This window comes from Erigeron canadensis, chromosome 8, assembly GCF_010389155.1.
Source record: "Erigeron canadensis isolate Cc75 chromosome 8, C_canadensis_v1, whole genome shotgun sequence".
NCBI lineage: Eukaryota > Viridiplantae > Streptophyta > Magnoliopsida > Asterales > Asteraceae > Erigeron > Erigeron canadensis.
In genome coordinates, this window is record NC_057768.1 from 8,905,330 (window position 1) to 8,920,537 (window position 15,208).

At 34.5% G+C, this 15,208-nt stretch overlaps 1 protein-coding gene across 2 annotated transcripts; it reads left to right on the plus strand.

The window, feature by feature from the left end:
- The first annotated feature begins 3,455 nt into the window (after positions 1 to 3,455).
- LOC122578709 (protein FREE1-like) lies at positions 3,456 to 14,312 on the plus strand. 2 transcript variants are annotated; one of them, XM_043750727.1, is made up of 10 exons: positions 3,456 to 4,237; positions 4,460 to 4,546; positions 4,639 to 4,770; positions 7,619 to 7,729; positions 7,865 to 7,930; positions 8,032 to 8,142; positions 8,908 to 9,042; positions 12,747 to 12,777; positions 13,676 to 13,746; positions 14,030 to 14,312. In XM_043750727.1, exons 1-10 carry the CDS (start codon positions 3,656 to 3,658, stop codon positions 14,105 to 14,107), a joined length of 1,404 nt encoding a protein of 467 aa, XP_043606662.1. In that variant the 5' UTR covers positions 3,456 to 3,655; the 3' UTR covers positions 14,108 to 14,312. The 2 variants fall into 2 exon arrangements, with proteins under 2 accessions (XP_043606662.1, XP_043606663.1); XM_043750728.1 differs by having other exon boundaries at positions 3,461 to 4,237; positions 8,908 to 9,000.
- The last annotated feature ends 896 nt before the right edge of the window (positions 14,313 to 15,208 follow it).

Genomic DNA, 15,208 nt, shown 5'->3' on the forward strand with positions numbered 1-15,208 from the left:
CACGCCTCAAATGTTCTTGCGTGAGCTCCTTTTATAGACAAATTTCATCGGTTAACATCATTATTGTAGACATAAGATGCAGCTATAGTATGTGAATAGCAAATCTCTATGCCAAATAGTATCAAAAACGAGGCTATTGAAGCGAATTCTTCAATTCATTGTTGCATGTATTAATTAAATGGGGTCGAGGTGATTAATGTTGCTTTCATATTTTTATATTTATGCTCCAAACTTCCAAAACGTGATTATGGTGGTTAATTCATCAAAACTGACCAACATGAAACTTGTAGATCTTAATTTTCTAAATCGTTTGACCCGTAAATTTAAAGTGACCCGACATTCCGTTTAAAATTTTAAAAGACATAAATGAATATATCTTTCGACTAGCTTTTCAACGGTTATATATATGACTATAATTAATTATTATAATTTCATTAGTTCATTTTTAAGTATTTTCTGATTATTTGACATTTCTACAAGACACCTAGTATTCCTTCGAACACTAACTCTCACACCAAATCTCTAAATAATAAATGCACTAGAACCTGGATGAAAATAAACTTACTTTATTAATACTTAATGTCTTACAAAAGCACATGTACATGCTCTAAATTGACCAATGACGAACTATAATGACACGTACATGGCTAGCCATAGGAATGACGAACGGAAAAGTACAATCAGAAGGTGTGCTCAGGTGACGGTTGTCACATAGAGCCGGCTTACAGCTAACCAGCATCCTTTTTTCATTCCTTGAGGATTTTTGTTACATATTCCCATTTTATTTTATTCTTTTATATAACAACATATACTATTACTATATTTGAAATTTGAACATCTGCAATCACCAAACGATCTCATGTTTGGAATTAGACAATTAGTTGACCGCATATATTTTAATCAAAAATTCATCATTTTTAAATTATTATTATTATTATTATTATTATTATTATTATTATTATACGGGGATAACAAACATTAACTACTTTATTATTCTGAAAACCGTAAAAAAAAATTTGCAAATTAATATACTAATAACTTCAAAATCTAGTGTCGTTAGTTGGGGTTAACAAATATTGATTTTTTTTAATTAGGATAATTGTTTACTTTTTTTTACAAAAACTTGAACTTAAAATTGAAATGGATTATACAAACCAAAACCAATGAGGAAAATAAGATTTAGGTAAAATTTTGAGGTAAGAAAGAAAAGAAAAACTCTAAAGCATGTTATGGCAGACCACTACGAAACATCTAAGTAACCAAACAAAGTATTTAATTGCTAACATAACATTGTGACAATGAAGTTTAAATTTGATTTTAAACTGTCAGCTGGGTCCCTTTTTTAAGGAACTGGCAAAGAGGATGTTGATTTGGAGACTTGAGATCGAATCTTGATTCTCTGTGGTAAATCGTACAATTACTTCTAGAGCGTGCGGGTATACGCGTTTATCAGTCCTGTTTTGCATAAGTATGCTGGTTTTAACTTCTAGTATAATGCTCACCTTGAATATCACTACTGGGGTTTGAAATATTAAAATCTAACACTTTCCTTTAAAACACATAAATTTTAAAATTCAACAAAATAGATAAAAATAAAATAAAATATAATTATAATATAGAATCAGTCACAAACCAAGGTTCACCTTGAATTATGCTATCACTTCATACTAAGATATCAAAAGGGAAATTAAAAAATGTAGATGGGAATCGAACCCACATATCCAACTGAAAAAAAAAATGGAGCTTTGCCACTCCACCAAAGACTATCCTTATTAAAAATTTGCTATGTATAATATATATTTTTAGCTGTAACTTTTATGAAATCTACTGTTCACACAAAAAGTTTTTAAATAGGTAATTATTATTATTATTATTATTATTATTATTATTATTATTATTATTATTATTATTATTATTATTATTATTATTAATTTTTGAACCATCATAAGGTTTTCGTCATCGATGCTTCTATATATTTTTGGGTTATGTTTTGGTTGAATGTGAGTATTATTGTCTTTTGAGTATAAAAGTCTCATGGAATCAAAATCCACCCTTATCCCCTAAGGAATGTCAATTCTCTAGATAAAAGAATCTTTACATTTAATAGAAGGAAAAATTTCATATATGTCCCATATTAACATTCTAATTACATATTTACCAAACTTAAATTAATAATTACATATATATCCAAATTTTGTCTAGATTATATCATATTTATCCATTGTGTTATAAAATGATATATAATCACATTTACTCAATAAATTCTCTATTTATCATTCCTAACTAACAACTAATTACATATTAAATGAATTGCATAAGTAATTAACAAGGTAAACCTTTACAAGATCTAAACATAAATCGAAGTTGCGGTTGCATATATATGACCGGGTGTGAATCGGTAGAGCAAAAGACACACAATAAGAAAGCTTTTGTATATACAAATAATAAGCAAAACAAATTTATGGTATAATAAAACTACTAAACAAAAAATGCTAAATAAAGAAACCAAGAGCAACATGTCATGCACATTAATACCATTGGTCCATTACTATGAAATAACATCAAATAGATATCATTACCATGAAAGAAATTGTGGTTGTAGTGCATGATTCATATAGCTAAAAAAGTTTAAGTATTGTCGCTATATTATCACGAACATCTTTTATAAAACCTAATAAATAAAAACACGATAGACCATGACATTTGACCAAAAAATACGCCCAAATGACTGTCGTTTATGTTATTGTTTATGTTATCATGGCGAACTATGTTTATATTAAGATATTGTAATATTATGTAACAAACGAATCCTCAAAATACATAATATTGCAGCTATGTAAGGATTTTATAAGATACTTCGAAAGTGATTACCATAAAAAAGAAACAAAGTACAACCATAAAATGATTTGTAAGCACATAAGATTTTTAAACATAATGGCAAAGAAAAAACATAAGCCTAAATAATGAGTGTATGTTAATTAGAAAGATCGTTAGAAATGAACAATATTGGTGAATAAGTTTTTTTTTCTTCTTTTTTTATAGTCTTTATCACAATATAATTTGTAGTTTGGGCAGATATGATATAATCTAAACAAAAATTAAATATATATGTAATTATTAATTTAAGTTGGATAAATATGTAATTAAGATGTCAATTTAGGACATATATAAAATTCTCCCTTAATATAATTTGATTCATTTGAAAATTTCCCAAATGAAATGAAATTAAATTCCAATCTTATCAAAATCCTTCAAAATCGACAAACCAAACGCTTCATAAAAGTCTACTCTTTCGAAGTCAGACATCAAATCAAAGAGGTACACATGTAAATTAACAAAACCAGGGGGATCACACGGTAACTTGAAAGATCAACCCCTAAGATACCCAATTTACAATAACCCGACCCGGTTATGTTAACAAACTTTGGCGGGTTCACATCACTACCACCACACACACACACTTTCCCTCTTACCCGGTTTCACGCAGTCACACGACAAATCAAAGATCCTTATGTATATATACGCGTATATATATACATTTTCGCAATCTAAATATCTAATCTATTAATTTTGTAATTAACTAATTATTTTCTTTTGGCAAGCAACTATTTAGAAAACCAGGTTTTGATCTATCAAACAAAAACCCTTTTGAAATATGAATCATCAAAACCAAATGAATTATCAACCATCATCATATAATCCATATGATTATTACAATAATTACAATAATAATAACAATATTAATATTAATAATCCCCAAATTGATCAAATTCCTTCTGCACCTCCAGACCCTTCCTACTTTTACTATTCTTCACCACCAGATAACAACTACCCACCAAACCCGAGTTACGATCCAAACCCGATTCCTTCTTGGTACCACAATCAGGTCGAGCCGTCTAACAAGACGCCGCCTTCGATTGCGGTTAAGTTTGATGATTATGGAAGACCCATTAATCATCAGATACCCGAAAATGATAATGTTACTGATCATCAGAGTGTTTATGCTTCTTCTTACAGTAATGGGTCCGATTATAATAGTAGTAGTAATGCGAGTAAACTGAAATTTGATGATTATGGAAGGCCTATAAGTGCGAAAGAACCGTTGGATGGTGATAAGAAGATCGTAAAGGCGACACCGTTAGTCGTCGAGGATGCGAGTAACGGTGTGCAGAAATTTCGTGTGGTGCTACTCTCTGAAGGGGCAGGTCTGCAGGGAGATATGGATGTCTTATGTCAGGTTTATATTATTATTATTATTATTATTATTATTATTATTATTATTATTATTTATTATTATTATTATTATTATTATTATTATTATTGTGTGACTTGTTTCAGTTAGATTGTAAATTTGTTAACATAGAAATATAAAGTTCATATATATAGAGTAGGCATAAGTTAATACACCGAAAATGGTGATAACTGCTACTTATCCTAGGATATTATACTTTTTGAGCAGATTGGTTTAGATGGTATTCGGATACTTGATCCTGCAACGACCCGAACACTGAAAGTATATACATTTGACACCGTGACTAGATGGGAGGTAATTTATTTTGCATCAAGTTTGAAAATTTTATGCTTTTTTGAATGAAATTGCAGATTTCTGAAATATTTGTGTATATTGTTGCCTTATAGGTATTGGATTCAAATGTATTTGCTTTCTGGACTAAAAGTTCCGTTGATACTAACGAAAGACGTGTCAGACTAAAGTCTAACGGTTATACTACAACCAACATTCTTGATCTGGTGGCTGCCGCAAGTATTCAGGTTCAGATTTACTATCAGTTTTTGTTCTTTTTGCTTCAGATTATACTTATGGTTTTGTTAGTATTTATGTTGGTTCGCGTGATACTAATATGTTGCTTTCGGCATTCATATTCCTGTGGTATATATTATTTATTTATCTTTGTTAAGAAATTTTATTGCCGGTAAATGGGCCAATAATTGTAAGTTTATTCCCTGTTGAATTTTATAAGGCTGGCTGTCTCTGTCCATTATGAGGAACATCAGTGCCAGTGTTTGTAACCCAACACAATTGAACCTCACGTTTATGAAAGGAATGTAATGATGTTAATGAACTAACTGAGGAATCGACAGATGAAGGTTCTGTAACTGAATTTTGCATTCAAGAAATTTAGTATTCGTAAAATGTATGCAATAATACCCAGGAGCAAAATAAGTTTTCGACATAACATGTCTTTGCTTGGTAGAGTATAGAAGTTATCATCTATTCCTTAAGATAAGATAACATGTTTCTGTTAAGAAATGTCCTAACATAGTTCTATTTTTTCTCTCTCTAAATTATAGCATTTTAATATTTGAATATTAAATGGTAGCTATGTCTTTTAGTATAGCTTCAATTTAAGTATCCGGTGATTTTTTAATACTTGTAGCCGAGGTAGGCTACAAGTAGTTTGATAGAAACTAAGAAATAAGCAGGCGATTTTATTTATTAAAACTGAAATGCACGCCCGATTCGAGAGGGGCTATGTCTCCCAAACAAAGAACCCATGCAGAATAGATAAACATGAACTGACTCCAAATGTAAACTCAGCCTGCTATTTAGATACTAACAACTACCCATGCTAACGGTCAGCCCTGACCCTCTGGTTTCTTGCCCATTAACTGCTATTTCCCATTTATTTTTCTACTTAACAACATTAATTGGGTCTTTTGACCTTCTGGACTCTGGTATCTTATCATTACTTACTACCCCAAGAGACGACTTGTCCTCAAGTCGTGTGCACGAAGACTGATCAATTAGTACAATCGTGAGGTTGCGAAAGATAGCAGCTTTTTGTGGTTCCGGTGCTATTCCTTGCAGCTTGTATTCTTTACCGTTAAGTTGAACTTTAAAAACATCTCTTTCCAGTTTGCTTGAACAGTATTAACAGTTGCTAACCATTGGATACCGAGTATCAAATAGGGGTGAGCGAAATTCCCAAAATACCGGTACCGTACCGGAACCGACCCGGTACCGGTACCGAAATACTGATACCGCTTGCTATTCGGTATCGTATTCGGTTCCTAGTTTTAGCAAAAACCGGTTCCGGTACCGGTACGGTACCAGTAATAGCGGTTCAAATACTGGTTAGATTTTGATAGGCTTTTCTAGGCCTATGAGGATACTGTCAGGCGGTTTCTATAACATAGCTACCGTTAACATAAACCATTTCAATACCAAGAAAAACCCTAAAAATAATCAAAACCTAAAACAATTAATAGAAACTTGTAGATTCATCATCTCCTCCAATTCAAGTAAGTTATTTCCTTGTAATATGCGAGTGATCGGCTTGATAAAATGTGCTTAACATTATAACTTGTATACTTAAATTGCCTCAAATTGTTTAATGTGTTTAATATACAATATTTCTTATATATTATATAGCAACTAACGTGATGACTTATCATAAATATTATATAATAACAAAGCTAAGTTATTAATATGTCAATATTTTATTATAGTTAAAATTATTACTGTACCTAATAAATAAGAATTGAAGAATCATTATGAACTAGAAACTTTTTTGTAACATGAATTATAATTTGTTTATATTACTAGCTTGTTGTACGATCAATATTTTGCATGTACAATTCTATATTTTGTAATGCAATTCAATCCGTATAGACATTCCATTTTGTAATATAATTTTCATGATTTACTATTATACTTATTGATTTTATTGTGTTCGCCCAAAAACACTTATCAAATATGCTAACCGGTTCTAAGCGGTATTGGTACCGAACCGGTACCGTTACCATATATTCGGTACGGTATTCGGTTCTTACTTTTGATAACAACCAGTTCCGGTACCAACCGGTTCGGTACGGTACGGTACGATACCGAAAATGGATAGAAATGGATAGAAAGAATATAGTATCAAAATTTCTAGAGGGAGAAGGAGCTGACTTGGCCCTAATTTTGATAGTACAAATCTAGGGCATCACCCTCTAGATGTGGTAGAAATGGAAATAATTCTCAGCCTTCAAAATCCATCCCCTTGGATCTCCTTTGCTGAAAGAAGGAAAGTCTAATTTGTGGTATGGACGAATGTCTATTGTTGTTCCAAGAACACTCTCCATCGTCAGGCAAACCTGAACAGCTGGTACACTTGTGCTTGGAGTTGGCTTTGAGGGCGGCAACATCTTTTTGTAGGGTATCCATGATTTTCAACTTGGCCATAATAGCCGCCAATTGGGTGGAGACTTAATCTGAATTCTAACCACCAGTTTCTGAACTCCTTGTTTGCACCATCGTTTCGAAAGTTTCCCGGCAATGGAACCAAATGATAGAAACTAAGAAATAAGCAGTCGATTTTATCTATTAAAACTGAAATGCGAGGCCCGATTCGGGAGGGGCTATGTCTCCCAAACAAAGAACCCAAGTAAAAATAGATACACATGAACCGACTCCAAATGTAAACTCAACCTGCTATTTAAATACTAACAACTATCCATGCTAACAGTCGGCCCTGACCCTCTGGTTTCTTTCCCATTGCCCTTTTCCATATTTTTCTGCTTAGCAACATTAATTAGGTCTTTTGACCTTCTGGTATCTTATCATAGTTTGTGACATGCTTCAAGAACTCACTTCATCCTTGTTATCTTGATGCAGTTCAAGGAGATGGATGGATTAGCAAATTCTGAACAAGTAGCTGAGAAGAAAAAAGTCTTCCCTGATTGGAAAATTTTGATGAAGCCTGGAAATGAGGAAAAAGACCACTGGGTTAGTTTAATTTCTTAAATTAGTTAAATTATTTTAATAGGAGTGGTGTTTTAATTCAGTTTTGGTACAGTGTTGATTAAGTTTCATGTGCCTAGTAGAAGCTATCTTATAAGTAGTTTTCCTTTTCTTATGTAGGTTCCAGATGAAGCATCCGTTAAATGCACATCTTGTAGCACATATTTCGGAGCTTTTGTGCGAAGGGTTAGACCATAGCTTGCTTTATTTTAATGTCTAATGATGATTATGATTTGTTTTTATCTTGTAATCTCATTGTCGTTTAATCATTTGCTTTCCTATTTCAGCATCATTGTAGAAATTGTGGTGATATTTTCTGTGATAAGTGCACTCAAGGTAGAATTGCTCTCACGGCAGAAGAGCAGGCTCCACAAGTTCGAGTTTGTGACCAATGCATGGTAATGCTTAACATTTCTGAAATATTTTCCAAAAGATAAACTCATCAAGAGTAATGATTGATACTTATTTTTAATATGTACTTTGATGCACCTGCTGGTTATTATTATAATAATTAGCCTTCTATTTCAGTCAATTACATTGAATTGAATACCTCGCTGTAAATGATTGAACATGAGGCATGATGAATGATACTGCAAATTGACGTATGCCTTTACAGCACTAAAAGATAAAATAAATACTGTAATAACATTGGACTTGTAGACGTAAAGTATTACTTGTCACGAATGTGATAAAAATAAGCTGGATAAGATGCATATCATGAAGTTTTGAGCATATATAATTTACTCTGAAGCAGAATTGATTGTCTTAACCTAAATTGTCTCAAATATACTCAGGGTGACACATTTACAGATTGAAAGCAATATAGTTATGTCTGCCTTTAACATCCAAGTTTTAACTATAAGGATATCATCCGTTTGTGATGACTAGACTGTCTCTATCTTTTATAGCTGATTGAAGTGAGACTTGTGATTATTTTTGGTATCATGGAAATTTATACTTTCATACCAATGAGAAATACTAACAATGAAGTATTTCTGATTCTTTATGACGTTACTTTTATCATCTAACCAGCCCCGTATCATATGGTCAAATTTTTTTGTTTGATGTATTAATATCATAACAATAAATATGAGTGAACTCTCACAGGTGTATGATATCTTGGTGTTTGTATTTTCTGTTTATTGACATCCTTCTTTTTATAGGCAGAAGTTACACAAAGGCTGAGTCATGTAGATGAGTTGGCTAGTCGATCTTCTGGCAATAACAGACACGAGGATCTTGCAAAGAAACTTCAGGTACTAAGAAACAGAAATAAGGATATTGCGAAGAAACTTCAGGTACTAAAGACTTGTAAGTCTTGTTCTTCTGCACTTCCACATTGACATGGTCCAAATTGTGAAACATGTCTATAAAGGAGAATGCGGCTAAACTATTTGCAAACTATCAATTGCCATTAACTCACTATTTCATGTATCACTGTATCGGTACACCACACATACTAAAATTGATGTTCTAACTACTTATGGGTGAGAACATCATCAAGTTAACCAATTAATGAATAACTAGTAGTTCGATTTCAAGCTGACATACCTTGTTATCATATATTCATATTCATTCAATCTCAATCTATCTTCAATACTTCATGCTCACGCAGCTTTACCTCTAATATATGTCTTTATGTTCCTGGGAGAAAAGTTGTTTGTATATGATTGGATATAATGCATCATTTTTACGGCTTCGGTTCTGCTTTTTTCTAATTTTAAGTAAGTGGCAGTTGCTTGTTCTTGTTTCATGATACCTGGTTATTACTCTGATTAGAACATGGGTTAGGTATAATAGTTCTTACTTCGTAACTGCTTCTGATAGATTTTCTTCGGTGGTTACAGTCATAAAACATTAAACACCGCCATCCGTCATCTAATATGTACTTCATTTTATCTGATCAAAGTTTCTGTTTATGAGATTAATACAACATCTTGTGCTATTTTTAAGCTCTTTATAAGTGTAAGCTCTTCAAACATATCCTCATCAAGTTCTGTTTTATGTGCATTTCAAATAAGGAAAAAAAGTAGTTATAACTGTGAACTATTTTATTCCTCCTGCTATACATACCCAACCTGTACTTTCCACCTGTGTACTATAAATTGAACCATGCATTTGACAGTATTGTTAGGATTAAAACAGCATACACACACAATATAGAATTACAGAAAGAAACAAAAGAACACAAACGATTTAGCGTGATATCTCACATTAATCTGTGTGAACTAATCCACGGGGGGTAACTGAGTTTTTCTATATTGAGTCCCTCCAAAAATACATGTACAAGAGATAACAATATTATGTATAGGCTACAATTAGGGTTTAGCAAACTTGCTCCCGAAGTTAGACTTAACTAGAACTGGGCTGTTGCCTGCCTAATTAACTAGGGCCTATTGCATTTAGAAGTTGCTGGAACTTGGTAGTCTAATGGGCCAATGACAACAACTCCCAACAATCTCCCACCTGGTGTCTTCGGACCTCGAACTGCACCATCTTCAATCTCTTTTGTACATCTTTGAAGAACCCGTCCTGTTCTTCAATACCCCCCAATTTCCCTTCCGGCCTTCTCAGCAGTTAATATGAAGGGGCGTTAAAACTCCCACTGAGCTTCAACCCATCGGTCTCAAACATTGACTCGTTCTGTCCCTGTCGGCTCCCACTGACTCGAACTGCCGATACCTGGAACATTCTGAGAGCAAAACACTCTCCGAATAAAGCAGATAATCAACTGGAGAGACAGAGACTTTAAGAGCTTGAATACTGGTTCTCAACTCATTGTCTGGAATTTCTAACTGAAGCACAACACCTATGCTCCCACTGTCATACAAATCCTTTACTGGTTTCTCTGAACCTTTCCTAGCACGTTCAACCTGAATGTGACCTGTAGCTTTGGGTTTGCCATCTGCAAAGCAAACCTTCTTCTGCCTACAAGATTCTGTGAACCAGATTTTGTTTGGTCACTTCTTTAGATAGTAAATTGACCATATAAAGCGAATCATGTTTCTTACCTCGAGCTACGACTAGATTTCCCTTATATTTCTCCACTACCCATTCCTGAACTTACCTCATGCCATGTTCATCCAAATGCCCGACAGAAATCAATTTCTTCTTCAGACTTGGAATAACACGGAAATTTTTCAAAATCTATGAACTGACTGGAGTCTTCAAATCTATGTCACCCATGCCCAACACATCAACAATTTCATTGTTCGCCGGTCTTACCTTTCCAAAATCCCCCAACTTTCCAATTTACAGTGCTTCACTGCCGTGGGTGGTGTGAAATGAAGAAACGAAATCCATGACCCAGGAATCCACACTACTCTCTACTCTGCGATCGGCATCTCATCTGTGGAGTTCTTTCTTATTTTCTGGACATTGATTCCTAAAATGTCCCACCTCTTCTGATCATGCTTGTTCAAAAAAGTATCTCCACCAACTAAGAAAACCAGACACCTGCTTCTAACATTTTGTTTCACCTTGCTAAACCATTGGAATCCATAGCCATCTGCTTTAACGGATCCTTACTGCCTGTTTTTCAAGATGCCGGTCTCCTCTTATCATGGACAAGCGAATCAAGGCCCGCAAAGAACTCAACATCAGCATGGTGTGTTGGAAATTTTGATCTGGCCTTCATTACCTTGTTACTTTCTTTGTCAGTTATAAAACACCTGATTCAAAGCCTCCTGCTTGATAAATCCTCCTTGATAAATCCTTCCGGTTTTGCTTCTTCAGCTCTTCTGGTTGGAATAACTATGCCTCAATAACAAGCAGTGTTGCTCCCCCATTCTTATACTAGGCACCAAAGAATAAATCTTGGTTGAAGGTACATGATCGACACTTTCAGAAACAGTCCTGCAAACAACCTACTGTTGTTTTTATGCAAGAACCTGTCCCAAAACAGTCACAAAGAGACTTGAACACCCCCACAGTCTCTGTTTTTTCTGCCAAAACACACTCCCGAAACAGCCCCCTTCTGTCCTGGAACCCAATTTTTCCTCCTGCTAATTCACAAACCCCCAAAAAAAACCCAATCTGCCAAATCAAGTCCTAATATGCCCCAACTGAACCAAATCAGGCTCGAATCTGCCCAAAACAACTTTGTTGGAACCATAATCTGCCCAAATCAGCTTCGCCGGAACCCTTATTGTAGATCTGGGCGGCCGCGGCGGAACCCTAATTAGAAGACTGACAGGCAGGCGACTGCTCTTCTGCCTGGCTGGTGGCTATAGTGGTTGGTCTTGGCTGGAACCCTAATCTGGGTGACCATTGTGGTGGTGATTATGGGGGTGGCTGTGTGATCTGTATGCAACCTCCTCTGATACCACTTGTTAGGATTTAAATATTATACACACACAATACAGACTTACAGAAAGAAGCAATAGAACACAAACGATTTCACGTAGCATCTCACACCTAATCTCTGTGAACTAATCCATGGAGGGCAACTATTGATTTATTTATTGAGTCCCTTCAAAAATACATGTACAAGAGATAATAATATATATAGGTTACAATTAGGGTTTAGCAAACTTGCTCCCCAAGTTAGACCTAACCAGAACTGGGCTGCTGCCTGCCTAATTAACTAAGGCTTGCTGCCTTTAGAAGTTGCTGGAACTTGGTAGTCTAATGGGCCGATGACAACTCCTCCCAACAAGTAATGTCCTCATTTCTTTAGTATCAAGATGGTAATTAAAGACATCTTCGTCTTAGCCAAAATTCAAGCCACCAATTAAGGAATATGAATAACGATACTGCTTTTTTTATTTTTAACATTAGGGGAATTATAAATTATAAGGAATACCCTTGTTATGATAGTACTAAGGGTAATAAACTTGTATCTTTCCTGCCTGCACTTCTCTTGGACGTTCATTTTCCAATGTTTTTCTTTGTTGACTTTAGTGATGTTTTGCTTATTGATGCTAATTAATGACTATCTTCTTAATCACCCAAAGTCATATTCTAATCTTAGTATATTTTCTTGTTTGTTTCTGGATGACAGGAGATGGAAAAGAATCGCAATACAACAGCTGGTATGTACCATCATCTAACGTATGACATAATACAATAAATAATAATTCCCTAAATTGCTCATAGTTATATATTTATTCATGTTTTCCTTCAGCCTATAGGAGTATGAACGTGGGCTAACATTTTGCGTACATATATACCTGAATTCACAATTCTGTGTGTAAAACCCATTGATTTGGACGTGCGCCCGAGAAATGACATTTTATAATAACAGTGACTGGAGTTAATATTGTAAAGTAGAGAGTTTATACACAAAGGGAATGGTCCTATAAATGATCCAAAGGAGGATCAAGTTTGATTAATTAAGATCCTCAATTATTGAAGCTTTATAATATATGGTTTTCTTTTTATACAAAATAGGAATATCCGTAATTCAGATATGGGTAAATGAAGGAAACATCTTCCCGAATCTTACCCGGGTTCTAGGCTCGTGAAGCAGATTTTCCGTATATTAATGTAGGGAGGAGTAGTAGCACTTAAGGGAGTTGATATTTATGGTTTTAGTTTCCAGAAACAGTTTTTATCTTTAATTTTTTGTGTTTAATTTATTGTTTGAATTTAAGTTAGAGTGCATATTTTTCTCACTTGCATTTTCTATTCCAATTTATTGTTAATCTGAATGAAAATGGAGAACGATATATTCCTTTAAAAAATAATTACCCTATTATAAGAAGAGTCAATTAGTTGGCTAGTCGTTTTGCATGAAAGCTTTGTCCAGTGACTGAATTGGGAGGTAAATTTCTAAAAGTGGCTAGAATGGTAGTATTAATATATTTCATAGCAGAAGCTGTAGTTTAATCCTGATACTATTCAGATATGTTGATTTGATTGTCATTGCCTCTTTCCTTGTCATATAAGAACCACAATAGATTTTCTTTATTAACCAGGATACCCATACAGGATTAAAGTTCGATGCCCCTGATGCGCAAATGAAAGAGGTGGAATGTCCAACTTGCACAGTCCATTTGCAGGTTCTTCCACGACTTTATATCTTTTCCTTTTCTCATATTTTAATATAATATAATATAAACATCTCCCTTTCAAATAAAAATAGATATCGGTGTTTCAATTCGCTCAATATAATCCTTATCAAAGAACATTTCTTATCAAAAAAGGCATTTATCCTACCAAGTAACTTGGCTCTTTGTGTCTTTCATTCCTAGTGATTGCAGTGTTGTTGACTTGAAGCCATATTAATCTTAATATGCTTTGTGTACCCCAAGTTAATATTCAGTCATCATATGTTTATGTCAGGTTGAGGTTCCAGCGATGGGTTCAAAAACCATAGAATGCAGCGTCTGCCAGCATCCTTTCCTCGTGAGTGCCCACTGATCATCCTTGTATACTTGTGATTACTCGTAGAAATCAGATAAGTTGAGCGGTTACTGCCTACAAATTGCTCATCATTTTTTTTTGATGCAATATATCTGGGGTTGTGATATAACTTTATTTGTAAACTATTTGCTAAATCTTATTGAAGATGTATGATTGATCCCCACAACTCCGTTTGTATTGAAAAACTCCATTTGTGTTGTAATGAGGTGTTATATATCGGCATTCAAATTACATAAATGTGTGTATGGTTTATTCGTTATTCTACATCGCTGACCATTTACACTTTCTCCCATATAGAAGCCTTAAGGGCGTCTCACTTCTCAGTAACCTCTCATTTCTTCAATATGTCATCATGTCGGGCAGATTTTTGGAGAGGTTCTCAAAAAAAGAAAAAAAGAATTAGATCCCGAGTTGTGTTGTGTACTTGTGTACAAACCTGAAAAGCAGACCATTACCCTCCAAAAACTAAGACTTAACCCCAAACCCAAATTCGAGTGGCTTAGCCAGAGTTATTCATAACGTGTTTGACTAAAATCAAAGAATCTGGTTTGTACTGCATGTATATGAAGTGGCTCCCATGGTTTGTTAATTTCCATAAACGCATGTGTTAAGCAATAGGAGAGTAGCTGTCAAATCGATGGACGATGGTATGTAAAAAACAAGACCAATTGATGATTGGTCATGTCATTTACACATCTTTTCCATGTATCTGATAACCATGTATACCAAACCGTCTAAAATCTAAATTTATTGCTACGCCGCTCAGAATACAACACTAGATTGGGGGCTTGATGATGGGGTAACACCTCATGATTCCTAATGTGGATACATGCTTGATGCGGGAGCACACTCTATATAAACAACAAGGTACCCAATCCCGACATAAGCCGGGCTACGGGGAGGTATGATGTAGACAGACCTTACCCCTACTCAAAGGTAGAGAGACTGTTTCCAGATCCACCGGAGTGGAAGGGACCTCCGGCCCAAAAGTGAAAAATAGGGTTAGATCCACCGGAGTGGAAGCCTTAACCGGATAGGGATAATCTCGATCTCAAACTTTCAATCTCAATCTCAATCTTAATCCCACTCTTCGGATCA

Coding starts and splice junctions, on each gene's coding strand:
- LOC122578709 (XM_043750727.1), top strand. CDS start 3,656: ATGAATCATCAAAACCAAATGAATTATCAACCATCATCATATAATCCA. Junction 7,730..7,864: donor ATGAGGAAAAAGACCACTGG/GTTAGTTTAATT, acceptor TTTCTTATGTAG/GTTCCAGATGAAGCATCCGT. Junction 9,043..12,746: donor ATATTGCGAAGAAACTTCAG/GTACTAAAGACT, acceptor TCTGGATGACAG/GAGATGGAAAAGAATCGCAA.